At 32.8% G+C, this 17780-nt stretch overlaps 1 protein-coding gene across 2 annotated transcripts in view; it reads right to left on the bottom strand.

The window, feature by feature from the left end:
- The window catches only part of LOC114334181 (uncharacterized), a 427370-nt gene that overhangs the window by 256879 nt on the left and 152711 nt on the right, over positions 1-17780 (bottom strand). For both annotated transcript variants that reach the window (XM_028284216.2, XM_028284215.2), the window contains exon 3: positions 13298-13448. In XM_028284216.2, the coding sequence (XP_028140017.1) occupies positions 13298-13448 (151 nt within the window). The remainder of the gene's footprint in view (positions 1-13297; positions 13449-17780) is intronic.

The following is a 17780-nucleotide window of genomic DNA, read 5'->3' as shown; positions in this document are numbered from 1 at the left end:
GGTATGTTGCATATGCAGATCGACAGCAATAAATTAGCAAAAAAATATGCCGCGTCGTACGATTTTCTAGCTCTTTAGGTTCGCGAGATATGGCTATCGATGAGGTGACATAATATTAAGCTACATCAACCATTGTTTGTCAGTTAGGGGTGGAGCAAAAAAATTGTTTTTTACGGCTAATGACAGCAAAAAATTAGCAATTAAATCTCAACCGGCAACTATATCACAAAAATCATTTTTCAAGATTTTTCGTTGTTTTTTGGGGGTGTTGTTTAGCTGTAAGGGAAGCAGGGGTGGTTTTGGTGTATGTTGCATATTCAGATCGACAGCAATAAATTAGCAAAAAAATATGCCGCGTCGTACGATTTTCTAGCTCTTTAGGTTCGCGAGATATGGCTATCGTTGATGTGACGTAATATTACGCTACATCAACCATTGTTTCTCGGTTAGGGGTGGAGCAAAAAAATTGTTTTTTGCGGCTAATGGCAGCAAAAAATTAGCAATTAAATATCAACCGTCAACTATATCACAAAAATCATTTTTCAAGATTTTTCTTTGTTTTTTGGGGGTGTTGTTTAGCTGTAAGGGAAGCAGGGGTGGTGTTGGGGTATGTTGCATATGCAGATCGACAGCAATAAATTAGCAAAAAAATATGCCGCGTAGTACGATTTTCTAGCTCTTTAGGTTCGCGAGATATGGCTATCGTTGATGTGACGTAATATTACGCTACATCAACCATTGTTTCTCGGTTAGGGGTGGAGCAAAAAATTTGTTTTTGTGGTAATAAATTAGCAAAAAATTAGCAAAAAAATATGAAACTATTCCAAATATGGACTTATGAAATGGATGATCTGGCGTAATAGACGTGAATAATGTTACATCTTATATTTTTAGATACCATGATATAACTGATCATTCACCTATAGCACTCAGTATTAATAATTTTAACAACACAAATATAAATGGCATGAAATCAAAAATGTTTAAATATTTTATCAATTATGAAAAACTAAAATTAGATTTAGAAAAAGAAAATTGGTTTTTAGTTTACTCTGAAACAGATGTTAATAAGAGCATGGAATGTTTTGTTAAAAAACTACAAAATTATATAAACATTAATACTAAGAAAATAAAAATTAAACACAAAGAAAGATACAAAAAACCATGGATAACACCATCGTTACTTAGATTAATAAATGAAAAAAATAATTTATACAAATCATTAAAAACTCATCCCGATGATAAAAATTTACAGAACAGGTACAAAGTAAGTAAAAATAATTTATCAAAACGTATTCAACAAGTAAAAAAAACTTATGCAGAAGGGTTAATAAATACTAACAAAAATATGTCTAAAAATTTATGGAGATGCATAAATAAACTATGTGGAAAAACAGTTTCAAAAACAAACATAAAACTGATAAAAACACAAAATAATGAAATACTAACTAACAAAACAGACATATCAAATGAATTTGTTGACTACTATACCGATTTAGGAAAACGATATGCAGAAATGATCCCTGAACCAACTGAATTTCGAGAAAACATACTGGAAATAAAAAATAGTATGTACCTGTCTCAAACAACTGAAAATGAAATTGAAGAAATTATAAAATCTTTAAAAAATAAAAAGTCACCAGGGCACGACAATATTAGATCTGAAACTTTAAAAGAAATAACAAAACAGATTTCAAATCCCTTAACATACATAATAAATCCATGTCTTAATTTAGGCATTTTTCCAGATATATTAAAAATTGGAACTATTAAACCACTATTCAAATCTGGCGAAGAAATATATTGTCAAAATTATAGGCCTATAACACTGATCTCAAATATAGGCAAACTATTTGAAAAAATAATTAAAATAAGACTTACAAATTTTTTTAAAAAATTTAATATACTATCTGAATGTCAATATGGGTTTCAAGAGGGAAAATCAACGGAAGATGCAATCTGTACTCTAACAGCTAACATCTACAAAGCTCTTGGATAATGCAAAACCATCTCTTTGTATATTTGTCGATTTAGCAAAGGCATTTGATACGGTTTCACATAAAATACTGCTGAATAAACTTCAAAAATATGGTATAAGAGGACTTGCATATAACATCCTAGAAAGTTATCTGCTAAATAGACAACAACATGTTTCTATAGATGGAGAAATCGGTAAAGGAAGAATTATATCTTACGGAGTACCACAGGGAACAGTCTTGGGGCCAATTCTCTTCAATATTTATATTAATGATCTATTTAGACTGAATATCACAGGTAAGATAATAAGTTTTGCAGATGATACAGCTATTTTCTATGATGCAAATACATGGAATAACTTAAAACAAAAAGCTGAAATAGATTTTGCTAAAATTCAAAAGTGGTTTCAGTTTAATAAACTTACCTTAAATGTAGAAAAAACAAAATATATGCCATTTACATCATATGTTAATAACCTTCCAAATCTTGGCCCGTTAAAAATTGATGCAAAAAATGAAATTCCACATAGGTACATACGAAATTAAATATCTAGGTATAATAATTGATAAGCATTTACGATGGAACACCCAAGCAAATAATATAGTAAATAAATTAAGAGGACTCTTATCAAGATTTAAATTTTTAAAACAATTTTTAGGAATAACTCATTTACGAATTATTTATTATGCACTTATACAATCTCAACTCACATATGGTCTTTTAGGATGGGGTGGAATACGCAATAATTACTTACATTCTATAAATATTATTCAGAAATGGATAATTAGAATTATATACGGGAAAAATTTAAGATATTCTAGTGAGCTGTTATATAACGAAAGTAAATTTTTAACTGTACATAAATTATTCTGCTATAAAGCCCTTATACATATACATGAAAAAAAGATAATATTAAATTTTAACAGTCATGCCCATCAAACTAGATATATAAAACATAATGCAATTCTACCAAAATGTAATAAATCCATCCTCCAAAGATATGTTGGTTACATAGGGCCCAAATTGTACAATTTACTACCGGATAATTTAAAACAATTTAAAAATTATAAAAAACATAGGTATAAATATGAAATTAAACAATGGATTGGGAGCAAATCAACAAAATTTTGCGAAGAACTTATTAATGGACAATTCTAATAAATAAACTTAAGTATGAAATAAATATCGAAAATAAAGTTTACATCTATAGAGATTTTTATTATCAACTGCAACATTCCTTAAATTGATGGACACATTTATATCACAAATTACATATAGTAAAATTAGTATATTTTTATTTTTTTCTTATTTAATGTTAGAGTTTTTAGTATTTTTATAAATTCCCATATAACTGTATACATTTATACAATTGTTAAATATTTTTTGTTTTTGTTTATATTGTAAGTTAATATATTATATTTTTAAGTCTCACGCACAAGGGGTGCTACTTTTGTATGTATATTAATAATATATATACAAGGTAGCTCAACTTCAGTGAGTTATTTATGTTTATTTAGGTAGTAATCATTATGCTTTTTATTTTTTGTAAATCTTTATTGTTATTCCTAAATAAATATTATATTATTTATTTAAGGAATCGAAGAAAGCGAAGTATTGTTAAAAGTTATCAGAGAGAATCCTACCAAATGTTCTTCAGAAAGAAAAGAACTATGAACTTTACATAAAGTGGAACCTCGTTAACTCGGATTAATCGGGACCGCGGCCGATCCGGGTTATCGAAAATCCGGGTTAGCCGGAGAAAATGGTAGAAATTAATAAAATACGGTATACTTACAGATAAACTCCGTTATAATTGAAATATGCACAATTACAGTAAAACAAAAAATAAAAACCATGACCAACCAATCAACAAGAAGAACTAATAATTACAGTGGCACAAACAAGAATAGAACAAAAAGACTAAGTTTTCACTCTAATGGCATACAGAATATCCCACCAGAATGAAAACAATGGGAATCTCTGGTTACACCTCCGAGGCTTCTACAATTTGCAAGCCATACGGATGCTGAGACTAAGGAAGATGAGAGAATTCTACAATTTACAATTCACGTCCCATCTGCTCAGCGCGGTAAAGTTCCAACGAGAATGGTTCCCTTCATACTCCACACAGAGTAAACCATTTTCATCAAAATGGTTATTCATTTTTTAAGAATAGAACAAGTAAAAGAGTATTATAAAAGAGTATGTATATTGATAAAAGGTACGTTGTCGCCTCGCGGTGAAAACTATGACGACCTCGCCTCACCCTTTTGTAGTTCTTTTTTTCAAAAAATATATGCATATATATAATGAGGGAAATTTTCTAATTAAGAATCTCTAAAGAGGGGAAACGATTTTAAATGTTTTTTTTTATATATAAATTTACAGTCAAATCCAATGCGCTGTCGCCTCGTAACTATATATGACTAAGAATGAAAGCCGGTACGTTGTGGCCTCAGACGGCGTTGCCAAATATTGAAAAATGAATAAAGGATTGAGTGGGTCGAATTTTGGTGCACAGCGAGAGGTAGGTATTTAATACGGATATAGGTAAAGAAATAGTGGGGATTTGTTTACATGTTCTATTGTTGTTTACAATAAAAATAAAGGATGGTTATTTTTGATATTTTAAAGATATGAACATGGTTTGTTTGTATTATATGTGCAAAATATTTTTATTAGTAGATATTCCAAAGCTAGTATTTTGCAATAAATTAAGTTAAGCCAAATTATTTTGTGTGAATTATTGCATTTATACAGTAAAATTATAAAGGCTCTTAACGATATTATACATAATTTATTATTTATCTATCTCACAGAAAAAAGTGTCAACGGTTTATTTAAAAATTTTAATTAAAAACCAGTGAACTAGTATAAATAGCCGTAAAAATGTTACAACAAAACGTATTCTTACAGCAAAGTGTACGAAAATAATACATAAGGTGGTGAAGGTGGGGTGGTTTTAAGGGCTAAAATGGTTTACTGAAATTTCTTTTGATCCTAATTTAAAAAAATTTTGAGAAACACTCAAAACTAGGTTTTTAAGTACCTATTTAATTTTTTTCTTCTACAAAAATAATTTCATTATGTTTTGTTTAAATGATTAGCGGATGTTTGCGAAATGGGGAACTAATATCTAAGTCGTCAAACCCTTTAATTGAGGCGTTGGTTAGATGTTTATTATATCTAAGAATAAAAAAAAGTTCTAAAAATATCAACAAAAAGTAAAAAAAAATATTTCTATATTTTCACTTAAGCAACATATAAACAACTTACAGATGCCATACATATTTTATTTCACTTTTATAAGATGTTGAATTTTTGATTTTATAATATGGAATTCACCTTTTTATCTAGATGGATATACGCCATCTTGAATATAATTTGAAAAGTGTTCTCTTAAAAGGTTTGTTTTTTAATATTTCTTCTTTGTGGAGGCACATATATGAATCGCATTCGGAATCTTCCCTCGCTTGGTTTTTTGATGCTTTGAGTAGTTTTTTTATTTGGATAGTACTTATAGTCGCTGTTCGTTTTAAATTCTTTACTTGTTTGAGCCAGAACGTTATCTTTTGCAACCAACGCTTGACTTTTTTTAACTTCTTGCATACCTGAAATACTTGGGAAAATTAATATTCGTATTTTGAAGATTGCTTTTTTATATTTTCTTCCGTATTTCTGAATCGTGGTGAAAATCTAGTTCCTCAAGCGATTTTTCTTTGTATTCTATAGGAAGATAATCCCTTTCCATTACTATTAAAATTTTTGTAATTTTACGGTTTGATAAAAATGTCAGCAGGCAGTTCATATCATTCATCATGCATTTTTTCATCATGCCCCATACGCTTGGCAAATTGTTTAGTTTAATTTTTGGACATACTTAAAATTTGTGCTACTGTTACAATATTTTTGCGTAATTTTTTGCTTGATATAGCTTCACGGTTTGTTAAATTCATTTTGCTTGTCAATTTACGGATCGCAACATCCCCTTTGTCCCATTTTAGCTTACTGCCTGGAACTGCAAACATATAGTTATTAACGTCGGACAACGTCAGACATGTATTTATGTCTATGTTTTATTAAAGTTTCTATGAAACCTTGCAACATTTTTGGAAGTAAAATAACAACAGCTCAAGAACCTTTACCAGAACACACTGGAATTTTGTGTCCTCTCGTAAGTGCCTTTTCTCCTTCAGTTAAAACATTTTCAAAATCATTGAAGTCCGTTTATCTTTCGTTACTAGATTGCTGAATTTTTAAATACTGAACATCACCTATTCGTCTCCTGTTAAAAATAATAACTAATGCTAGAGAATAGTTAACTAAATTTTTATGTTTCAATATCATCAATATTGCTCTCAAACGTCTACTGCCACTTCACACCAATTTTAATACTTTCTTCTCAGAATATTTTAATATCACTTACAAATGGTACGAGCTTTGACCATTTTTGTTCTTGAATATCTTTGTTGTCAGGAACGTTTTCAAATTATGTATTTATATGTGCGTCCTGATGAGAGACTAATAAGTTTCGAAACCGGTAGAGGCGCTTGCAGCGCTCTCTGATTGGACTAGAATATGATGCAGCTGTAGTTTCGCGTTGTAACGAAATTGAAAATGGTTATTCATTTTTGACATATAAAACTCTTAGAGCACTTGAGATCGTCAAAATTTTTGGGTATTAAAATACACTTTAAAGCAAATTAACGTAAATGTAAATGCTATACATCTTTCGTTTTGTCGAAGGCTCTTGTTCCTTAATATTTAATTTGGGGACAACGTTTTTTGGATCCATTACACAGGCTGTAAGGGTTTGCGATTCAGAAACGTAATTATTACTGGAACCACCACGGTTTTTTGATTGCAAATTCTGTTATGTCGTTTAAGATGATATCGTCATTTGCTAATAGTCTAGCTAGAAGGCTTACAAGACATAATCAATGAAGTTACAGAAGTGAGTCAGCGTTATGGACTGAATCCTAATATGAAGAAACCTGAATATATGAGGATCAGGAAAAATAACGCATCAGTTGAAGGGCTAGAAAAAATCGTAAACAAATAAGTATAAACATGCATATTACCTATAAGGATATTAATCTGGTGAGCAATATCAATGATAAATAAAATAAATAATAAAATAAGGCTACTTCGATGATATGTATTTCCCGTGTTATCTTTACATCGCCACCTATTAAAATCTTATTTTCAGTTACTTTGTTCGTTTCATGTCTTGTCAGTTTATTTTTGTTAGTTTCTCATTTTATCGTCCTATATTTTTTTTGCTCGAAATATTACTGTCGTCATATTTCTATTCAAATATTTTAATGTCAGAATACGGGTTTTTGTTTCAGAGCAAAAGTAGTAAACTTCTGATGTTGGATAGTGTTTTGTTGTTTCATTTTTGAGATTTTTGAAACTGTTGCTATTACAGCTCAATGATGAATTCCTATACGAGATTTGCTTAGATTGACTCCCGTTTGCATGCCACCCACATAAAGATACTTATTTTGGTTTTAGTTTTTTTATTTGAGTTAAGCCATTCAGGTTCATTTTAGTGTTTTTCAACTTTCTGTAATTTCGATAGTATATCAGTGTTTATCCTCTGCAATAGTCATAACTGTTACTTTTTTTTTCTACTGCTGTTACAGAAAAAATCATTTATGTTCTTACTTTTGTAATAAAGTCACATAATATATAATTTTTTTAGTTTTTAGGATTAAATTAATGACTGGTTAGAATTTTCCTATCCTTTCATCTTCATGATCCTTTGGGGCATAGACTTGTTCAGTTCCATATTTTAATGACTACTTAAGTATTACATACGCTCCATGATCACTAATATTCTGTTTGTAATTTTTATTAATTCCTATGCGACCAGCTTACATATTTTTATTACGGCATGCTCTCTCTCTTTTGTAGAACTTGTTTATACAGGGTGTCCAGAAACTTTATCCACAAACAAAGACAGGCGATTCTTCAGATATTTTCCTAAGACAATTTAACCCAATTCACCTAGTCCGAAAATGCTTCCTAAGGGAGCTAGAGCTCTTGGAAGATGGTATCAAGTAATTAGTTTTTTTTAATACCTCCAGAACGCTTCTATTTATAAAAAAGAAATTTGGTAAGCCTATTTATCTTCCAGGGATAAATCGATTCCATCCATTGTGAATTTCTAGTATCGGTCATAGGCGTCCATTTTGGGTAGGGCAACGGTTATTTTATCGCATAACTTTTTTGTCTTTAACGTTCAAGTATTTTTGACTCTGGATTAGTAAATTGTGAGGTATTCTAGAATTAAAAGCTACTCTTGCTTTAAGTCGGTAGGACACACCGATTTCTAGAAAAATTGATTTGAAAATTTTCGTTTTCTGAATTTGAAGAGAATTTAAAAAACGGTGTATTTTACTAACTTGAAGCAAGAGTAACTTTTAGTAACAGAATACCTCATAATTTAATAATCTAGTGTCAAAAATGCTTAAAAATTAAAGACAAAAAAGTTATGCGATAAAATAACCGTTGACCTACCCAAAACGGACGCATATGACCTGTACTAAATATTTGCAATTAAAGAAATCGATTTATGTCTGAAATATAAACAAACGTAGCATTCAAGAAACGAGAAATTTTCAAATCGATTTTTCTAGAAAATGGTGTATTCTATGGACTTTTAAAGCAAGAGTACCTTTTAGTACTAGAAAAACTCACAATTAAATAATCCATAGTCAAAAATGCTTAAAAATTAAACACAAAAATGTTATGGGATAAAATAACCGTTGCCGTACCCAAAACGGGCGCCTATGACCGTACTGGAAATTCACAATGAATAGAACCGATTTATATCTGGATGATAAATATGCGTACCAATTTTCGTTTTTCTAAATAGAAGCGTTCTGGCGGTAGTTAAGAAAAACTAATTACAAGACGCCATCTTCAAAGAGCTCTAGTTCTCTTAGGAAGCATTGTCGGACTAAGTGAATTGGGTTAAATTATCTTAAAATTATCTAGAGAATATCCCTTTTTCGTTTGTTAGTAGAGTTTCTGGACACCCTGTATAAGGGCAACAATTTTAAATCGTCAGCTGCAAATTATATCTTAAACTTTTAGCTGCCTTGTTACGGTGCCGACAGCGCATATTTTTATATTTCACGACCCTAATACCCAATGCAAACTGAAAGCGACGTTGCCAAAATCTGAGGCAACAAGGTACCGGTTGTTAACCAAAAAGTGGAATTTATATGCTGAGGCGACAACATACAGCCAGTCACTGCTGCAATGCCGATACTAGCGCCAGTGATATACTGCCGAACTAACAAACCAAAAAATAGTGAAAAGGGGTACGTTGTCACCTCAAAACTATTTTTTGCACATCGACTCATAAGGTGGTTGGGAAACTGTCCTGAAATTTTCAGCCCAAAACGTTGTCGCCTCACCAAAGTGAGGCGGCAACGTCATATATGAGGCGACAACGTCTACCGATTCACCGTTTCTGAGGCGACAAGGTACCCCTTATCAATATATATATATATATATATATATATATATATATATATATATATATATATATATATATATATATATATATATATATCTGGGACAAATCACTAGATTAAGTACAGAAAATCAATCCGAAGAAATAAAGAGAAGAATATGATTGGCCTGGGCATCATTCGGAAAACTGTCTTATATTCTAAAGAACAGAAAATACCCGCAATACCTAAAAACAAGAGTATTCAATCAATGCATACTCCCTGTTCTAATATATGGCTCACAGACATGGACGTTTACAAAAGAAAATATGGAAAAAATAGCAAAGACAAAAAAATCCATGGAAAGACAAATGCTGAACATTAAACTATCAGACAGGAAAAGAAACGAATGGATCCGTAACAAAACCAAAGTGAAAGATGTCTCTACCCAAGTAGCAAAGCTTAAATGGAAGTTCGCCGGACACACCCTACGGCAGAAGGATGAAAGATGGACCAAGATGATTATACATTGGAGACCGTGGAACCACAAACGAAAAAGGGGAAGGCCACAGATGCGATGGTCGATAGATATATATGCACAGTACACATCTAAATTTCGTATCAATTACGCCTTTATCAATTCTACCTAAGGGTTTGTTCACTACGGAGACCAAAGGATGGTATCCTAGCCTAGAGCTTAGTATCCTACTCTTCATTTTGGTGAACGCTCGCATTTAAAATAATGCATCTGGCGATCGATAATATGATACGAGCAGTCCGAGGGATACCAGGGAGCGAAGGTTGGCGCCTCGTTGTGAGCACAACTTTATGCTTCTAGTTTCTTTTCCATTGTCACTACAACATTTTTACGTTTTAACAGTGAAGACTAAGACCATTGTTAAAAAGGAATTTTTTTAAGAGTCTTTTAATCTTTTTTTAAACAATGCCAAGACAGTTTAAAATAAATAAAGGATACTACAGGTGGCTGTTGTTTCTAGTACCACGACAGCGTGTGCCATGAGTCATTTTTACTATCGTATATGTAGTTCAAATTACACAAATACCCATTATCTCTCAAATATTATATTACATACATTTTTATTGTTGAAATGTTTCTCTGATAAAAATCGGTCCAGGTTAGCGGGACTTCCGGGTTATTGGGGGCCGACTTATCGGGGTGCCACTGTGCTTCCAAAAGCAAAATACACCATAACAGGAAATGGTGCATATTACCTGAAGCAAAGAAGGAGAAGACTAGACGATGAACTTGCCCTATGGTGCCATATTTATTTCATTCTATATTAATATTTAAATTGGCTTCAACAATTTTTTAAGGGGTTCTTCAAACACTTTATAGTTCGAAGCCCATTTTAATTTATATAGTATAAAATTATTTTTTGACTTTCAATTAATAGGGCAGTCAATGAGAGTATTTGGCTCCGAATTCCATCCTACTACATCGATTTACTTGATATTTTCACAGTAAGTAGGAAATATCTCAAGAAACAAAGTGTACCCTATGCCGATGTGCGCTTTTAACTTGGGGGTGGTTCCCACCTCTTCTAGGGGGTGAAAAATGTTTTGGTTAAAACACCTACGGAAGAGGCTAAAGAACCTAATTTTAAACAAAAACTGTTCTATAATTATTTTTTGAAAACTTAATTTGAGTTATTCGTCCTTTAAAAGTCGTCTTAAAAAGACCTTTAAAATAATAAATACTAAATGTCGATTACATTCAAACTAAGCGAGATATTCTGCAAAAATTTGATGACTAATGTATTTTAAAAAGAAATGAGAAGTATATTTAACCCCTCATCCATAAGAATTTAAATACATCGTTTTCCTTCTACAATACTTTTTATTATAGTGTTATTTCTATGTTCAAAAAGTTGGACTGGATTAAATTGAATGTTTTTTGAAAAAAATAGGATCAAATTATAGAAAAATTAAGAATTAGAGAAAAAGGAAGATTTTCAAGAAAATTTAAAAATGCACTCTATAATTTGATCTTTTTTTCCAAAAACCATTCATTTTAAACCCGTACAACTTTTTGAACATAGAAATTACACTATAATAAAAGGTATTGTAGAAGAAAAATTATGCATTTACATTTGGATTGATGGGGGTTAAAATTACTTCTCATTTTTTCTTAAAACACATTAGTTATCAATATTGTTTGCAGCATATTCGCTGAGTTTTAATGTAATGGACCTTTAATATAGCTCATTTTAAAAGTCTTTTCAAGCACTACAAAAGGTATTAGTAGCATTATATACCTAAAATCGACCGTTTCTCTGTTATTTCAAGTTAAATACACCAATTTGAGAATGTACCAAAAAACAAACTATTTTACCTACCATATATCTCTTTTTGTATTATAATTAGTAGATTTATGAAGGAAAGTGTCTCTTTGTTTTTTTTATAACCTACAAAAATGTTAAATATAGTTTTTTTAGTTAGATTAAGGTATTAGCAAAAAACCGTTCCAAAAGGTATTATGTTTCAATGAAAATGGCCAATTTTCAACCACGAATATCTCAAAAAGTATTGAATTTTCAAAAAAAAATTATACAACAGTTTTTGCTTAGAATTAGGTTCTCTAGCGAATTCCGTGGTAATTTTAACCAAAAAATTTTCGACCCTTAAGAAGGGGTGGGAACAGGGGCGGTTTCTCCATTGGTTCATTTGTGCAGTGAACACCCAATAAAATTTCATTAAAATACATATTTTTAAAAATCTCATAAATATCATTAAAATATTTTTTCTTAAATCTCATAAATATCATAGTATCATTAAAATATAACTGTATTTATTAATCACATAATTTGTTTGCACAACACCGCTACGCTAGATGCACGTGGTAAGTGCAGAATTCAAATTGAACCAAGCCACTATACAGTAACCCTATAGAAGAACGAGAGCTCTTAAATCCGTGAACCAGGGATTCTCCTATCTTAAAACATTGACCATTTGTGCACTGCACACAGAGACCAGGGCGAAGCGTTTCGATTCACAGTTTGGCATTTTCTGTTGTGGGATTTTATTAAATACAATATTGGTGGGTAGTTTTTTAGGATGGTGGAGCCTTATTCAGTAAAGTTTATAAAAGAAAATGCAAATAGTTTTGAAAATCGACTTCTTATAAAAAGAATGGACTAACTTGGCCGGAGATATACTTGGTACAAGAATGTGCAATAAGAAACAAAAAGTTTAAACATTGTTTTAAAGTTGAACAATATAGAAAAACTTAGTGATTATGTGGGTGTGATAAACTACATTCTTCATTTTGTTTTCCATGTTTAGTATTTTCAAAGAATTAAACTATAATTTCAATCTCGGTCTTTGGATGCCGTTAAAATAAACGGATTTTTAAACAGTTTTGACAAAGCCATTTCATTATTCGTAACTTCTGCGTCCACCTTCACCACCGAAGAAGCGCCATCATTCAGTAGGCAGTAGGTATCATATTCTGCACAAAACAAAAAAGTGTGTGACATCCTGACTAATCGGGTCAAAGATAGGTTTCATTTTACAGAACATCTTTTGGCGAGGCCCCAAAAATTTTTCGCCTGCGGCGCGTATTCACCGTTCGTATAACTACATTCTTTAATTGAACACCCTCCTTAAATTACCACGAGCCGCCACTGGGTGGGAACCACCCCCAAGATAGAAGCACACATCGGCATAGGGTAGACTTTAATTTAGGAGATAAGTCGAGGCTAGGCCCAAAATTTCTTTAAAATTCATGCATTAGGATAGAGTTCGGAAGTAATATCCTATTCTTGCTCCCATTGACTGGCGTATAAATTAAATTAAATTTTTTTTAATAATTTAAAAAACAATTTTATAACTACCTGAAAAATTCTTGGTCGTCCTTGTACCATTTAACAGCGTAGAGCTCTTCACTACCCATATCAAAATGACAGTCTAGTTGAAGTCCATCTCGGGGATCAACTACGTCAGGAGCGTCCATATGGGTTAAACGTAAACCACCTGATCCTGTAACTAACAAAAAAATATGCATAAATAAAAAAGTAAGCAAATTATGTCTAATAGATTTAATATTATAGTAAATGGTAAAAAAACACATCTGCAAAATTATCAAGGTGTAGATCGTTTATTAACACAATATCAAACTATACTACAATCACAATAAAGACGCACTAGAAATAAATAAACCAAAACACGTTGAATGTTACGAGGAGCACTCCTAAATCATAATTTACAATGTACCTAGATGCATTGTAAATACCAAATCATGATTTACAAAGTTTATACATTATAAATCATGATTCGGGAGTGCTCCTCATAACATGCAACGTGCGCCTTGGTTTGTTTATTTCTACATTGTGCATCTTTATTGTGATTTTAGTATAAGCAATTTTAAAAGTAAAAGCAGTACAAACTAATACAAACATACTATGTATTTGTAGAAGGCAACTAGTAATTATTAAATAAAAATTTTACCAACATTTTCGGTAGACAGTAGATTCAAAAGATGATCAGTTTCAGTAGCATATCCAGTCTTTCACTTATAATAATTACACATAGTTTCAAAACTTCTGTTTCTTCTTAACGTGCCCTATCAAGTCCCCTTGACGTTGGCGATTAACATGGCGAAACTGTCTCTGTCTCGAGCTATTTTAAATAGGTGTTCTGCTTTCTTTGTTCCTGTCCACTCCCGGATATTTTTCAACCAAGAGGCCTGCTTTCTACCAATTCCTCTGCGTTCTTAGATTTTACCTATCATAATAAATTGAAGAATATTATACCGGTCTCCCCTTACTACGTGTCCAAAATAGGCCATCTTTCTATATTTGATGTTATCAAGCAGCTCACGGGTAGCATTTGCGCTCTTAAGGACTGCCACATTTGTCAGCATAGCCGTCCATGGTATTTTCAGTATACGTCTGTGCAGCCACATTTCAAAGGCCTCCAAACGGTTAATGGTGGATATTTTTAATGTCCATGCTTCGACACCATACAAGTGGACTGACCAAATGTAGCATTTAATCATGCGCTTTCGAAGTTGAAGTTGCAAGGTATCATTACAGAAGAATGACCTCATTTTTAAAAATGTCGTGCGGGCTATCTCGATTCTACATTTTATCTCTTTATCTGGATCTATTTGTTCAGTAATATGGCAACCAAGATATTTAAAATGGGTACTCTTTGAATTATATGACCATCAACATATAACCGTGAATCTTGATGGGCCAAACGGCTAAATACCATGTATTTTGTTTTTGAACAGTTTATATTTAGGCCAAACTCTCTTCCCACTCTGTCAATGGCATTTAAAAGGTGTTGTAATCCATTTATGTCATCACTTAAAATAGCTGTATCGTCTGCATATCTGATTGTATTTATCAGAATTCCATTAACTTTCACACCCCATTAAAAATTATGCAGCGCTTCCTTAAATATTCTATCTGAATATAAATTGAATAACAGTGGGGACAGTATACAACCCTGTCTGACACCTCTTTGTATTTTTCACTAAAAAACTTCTGCATTATTTAAAATTATGCTCATTTCGATACTTAGTTGATCTTTTCGTGAACAGATTAACGAATTCCGCTAATTTTTTTTATTTTTGATTTCTCTTTGGTATTTACACAGTTGGGAAAAGGTTTATTCAAAGGTCTTTTTTGTACTTATACCGGGTAGAAGAAAAGGAATGTTTTTCTTATGTTAAGTTTGAGGAAGGACAAGGTAATTACAGGCCGATAAGCTTACTTCCAGCAATAAGCAAAGTAGCAGAAAGAGTCATTCTAAGCCGACTACAAGCCGAGACAAACAGACTAGAAATAATCCCCGAAGCTCAGTTTGGCTTTAGAGCAGAACATTCCAGTGAGCTACAAGTACTCAGACTAACAGAATACGTAGCAGCAGGATTTAATGAAAAACAATATACCAGCGCAGCCTTTCTGGATGTAAGCAAAGCCTTCGACAGAGTCTGGCATAAAGGACTAATATACAAAATGAGAGGCTATGGATACAGCGTGGCAATGACAAGACTAATCTCTTCGTACTTAAGAGGCCGGAGGTTTAAAGTTCGTATAGGACAAGTCCTGTCTGGGCTCGGGACTCCGGAAGCTGGAGTACCACAAGGAGCGGTCCTGTCGCCACTACTGTACTCAATATACACCGCCGACGTTCCAAGAACACCTGGAACACTATTAAGCCTTTATGCCGGTGACACAGCGATAGCGGCCAAACACCGAGACATAGATGTAGCAGTGAACAATCTACAAACAGCGCTAGACGACGTTGAAGAATGGTGTATTAAATGGAAGATAGCCATAAACTCAGAAAAAACACAAGCGGTGCTATTCAAAAAGAGAAGACAAAGCCCAGAAGAACAACTGACGGTGCAAAACAACCCCATAGAGTGGAAAGATCACGCGAAATACCTAGGAGTCATAATGGACAAAGGCTTAACATTTCAAAAACACGTAGAAGCCACAATTAGAAAAGCCAATATGGCCAAAGCATCACTAAGAGGACTCGCAGGTAGAAAAAGTAAATTAAGAACTAAAACGAAGATAAGATTAATCAATAGCATAATAATACCAATTTTGACATATGCATCTCTCGCGTGGGGACACGTATGCAAAACAACAAAAAAGAAGATCCAAGCGGCACACAACAGCAGCCTAAGGGAAGCAGCGAACGTCCCAAGATACGTGGCGGAAAGACACCTATTCAGAGAACTCCAACAAATCAGAGTGACCGACATAATGACGGAAAGAGCCAGGACAAAATTCCCAGAGCTGGAAAATCATCCAAGTCCCATACTGCGAGACATAATGCGATACGACGCCTTCCACCGATGGAAGCACAAACGTCCAAAACAACAAATAGTGGATTAAAGAAAATAAACATTAGAGATAAAATAAAAAGAAATAAATAAAATGACAGTAAATAAGATATAAAATAAGAAATAAAATAAAAGTGGACAATACGTGGCTCCATCAACAACGACAAGGCAATTAGTGTGGGCCCCATACTCGCTAATTTTTACTAATTAAGATTTTATTTTCAGGACATCCTACAAAAAAAATATATAAAAAACCCAAAATAATCGGCCTTGGCAAAAAAAAAATTACTAACACCGGCGCAAGCCAAAAAAAAAATTTCTAACAAAAAAAAAAAAAAAACACAAAAACCCGGGCAAGTAGGGCCCAACCCTTGAGCACCAGGTCTCTGAACCGAGCTTAACTCGGTTCAGAGGCCTGGGGCCCAAGCAAGCAATTTTAGTACCGCGGACAAGTCACAAGAAGATAACAGGCATATAGCGCTTCACGCTGGCCTGATTTGCAAATCGATTAGGGCACCACGTTGGTATTCTATTACCCAGGATTCCCACGTGAAAAGCATTTGGCCCCTATCGCGCATCAGCGTGCTATAGGGGGGAAAGGGATGGCCCGGAGCATTGGAGCGCGGTGGAGTGACTCCTGTCTTAGACTCGAGTTAATACACCTCGCTCCAATGAATTGTTACACCCGAACGTACTTCCTCAGGGGTGAACAAGTCTCACGGGTCGGGTTGAATCAAATTGCTTGCTTGCTTGCAGGACAAGGTATAAGTCTGGATGTACATCGAAATCGTAGTATAGTCTTATGTTTTGTGAAAATTTATTTTGTTTTTATAATGTTCTTGATATCTTTAGAAACAAAGAAACTAGACGATTTTATCCTTTAACATGACGTGTTTTGACTGAAACAAAACTAAATTAACAATAAAGAACAGTTAACAAAACTCTAAAAACAGAAACATTAACATTAACAATTCCGGTCGACACCTTAAGAGTTATTTGGCGACCAAGTGAGCGATATGCACAGCGCAACATAAGAGAGACGAGATTGTTTAATGGAGGCTTTGTGTCGTTTTGGGGTGGAATTTTTTTGAGAGTAAGTAACGATTTGCTGTCTGGTGTATGATAAAATATTTTCTCCTCACTTATCGCATGTCGTCAGTTAAAACACATATTAAAGAGTAAAACTATCTAGTTTCTTTGTTGCGATTTTAACTCTGCACGATACTTGCGCCCCAGGATGATTATTTTCAGGGGGTCCATCTGAACTTCAGAAGATTTCATCTGAATCTGTACGTACTATTATTAACGAGTATAAAATATTCAACTATACATGCATAAGCTATGTACAATGTACATTCCTTCCGGACAGGGAGGTGCATTTGTTATTTTGACAGGGTATTTTTTAATATTAAAAATAGATATTCTAAAAAAGACAGGTTTTTTTGGTGAAATTGGATTTGAAAAATGAAAAAACAAAAAAATTATTTTTGTCGAAAAAATTAATATGGCTCTGA

This window comes from Diabrotica virgifera, chromosome 1, assembly GCF_917563875.1.
Source record: "Diabrotica virgifera virgifera chromosome 1, PGI_DIABVI_V3a".
NCBI lineage: Eukaryota > Metazoa > Arthropoda > Insecta > Coleoptera > Chrysomelidae > Diabrotica > Diabrotica virgifera.
Note: the sequence above shows the minus strand (reverse complement) of the source record. Positions and strands in the feature narration are given on the sequence as shown.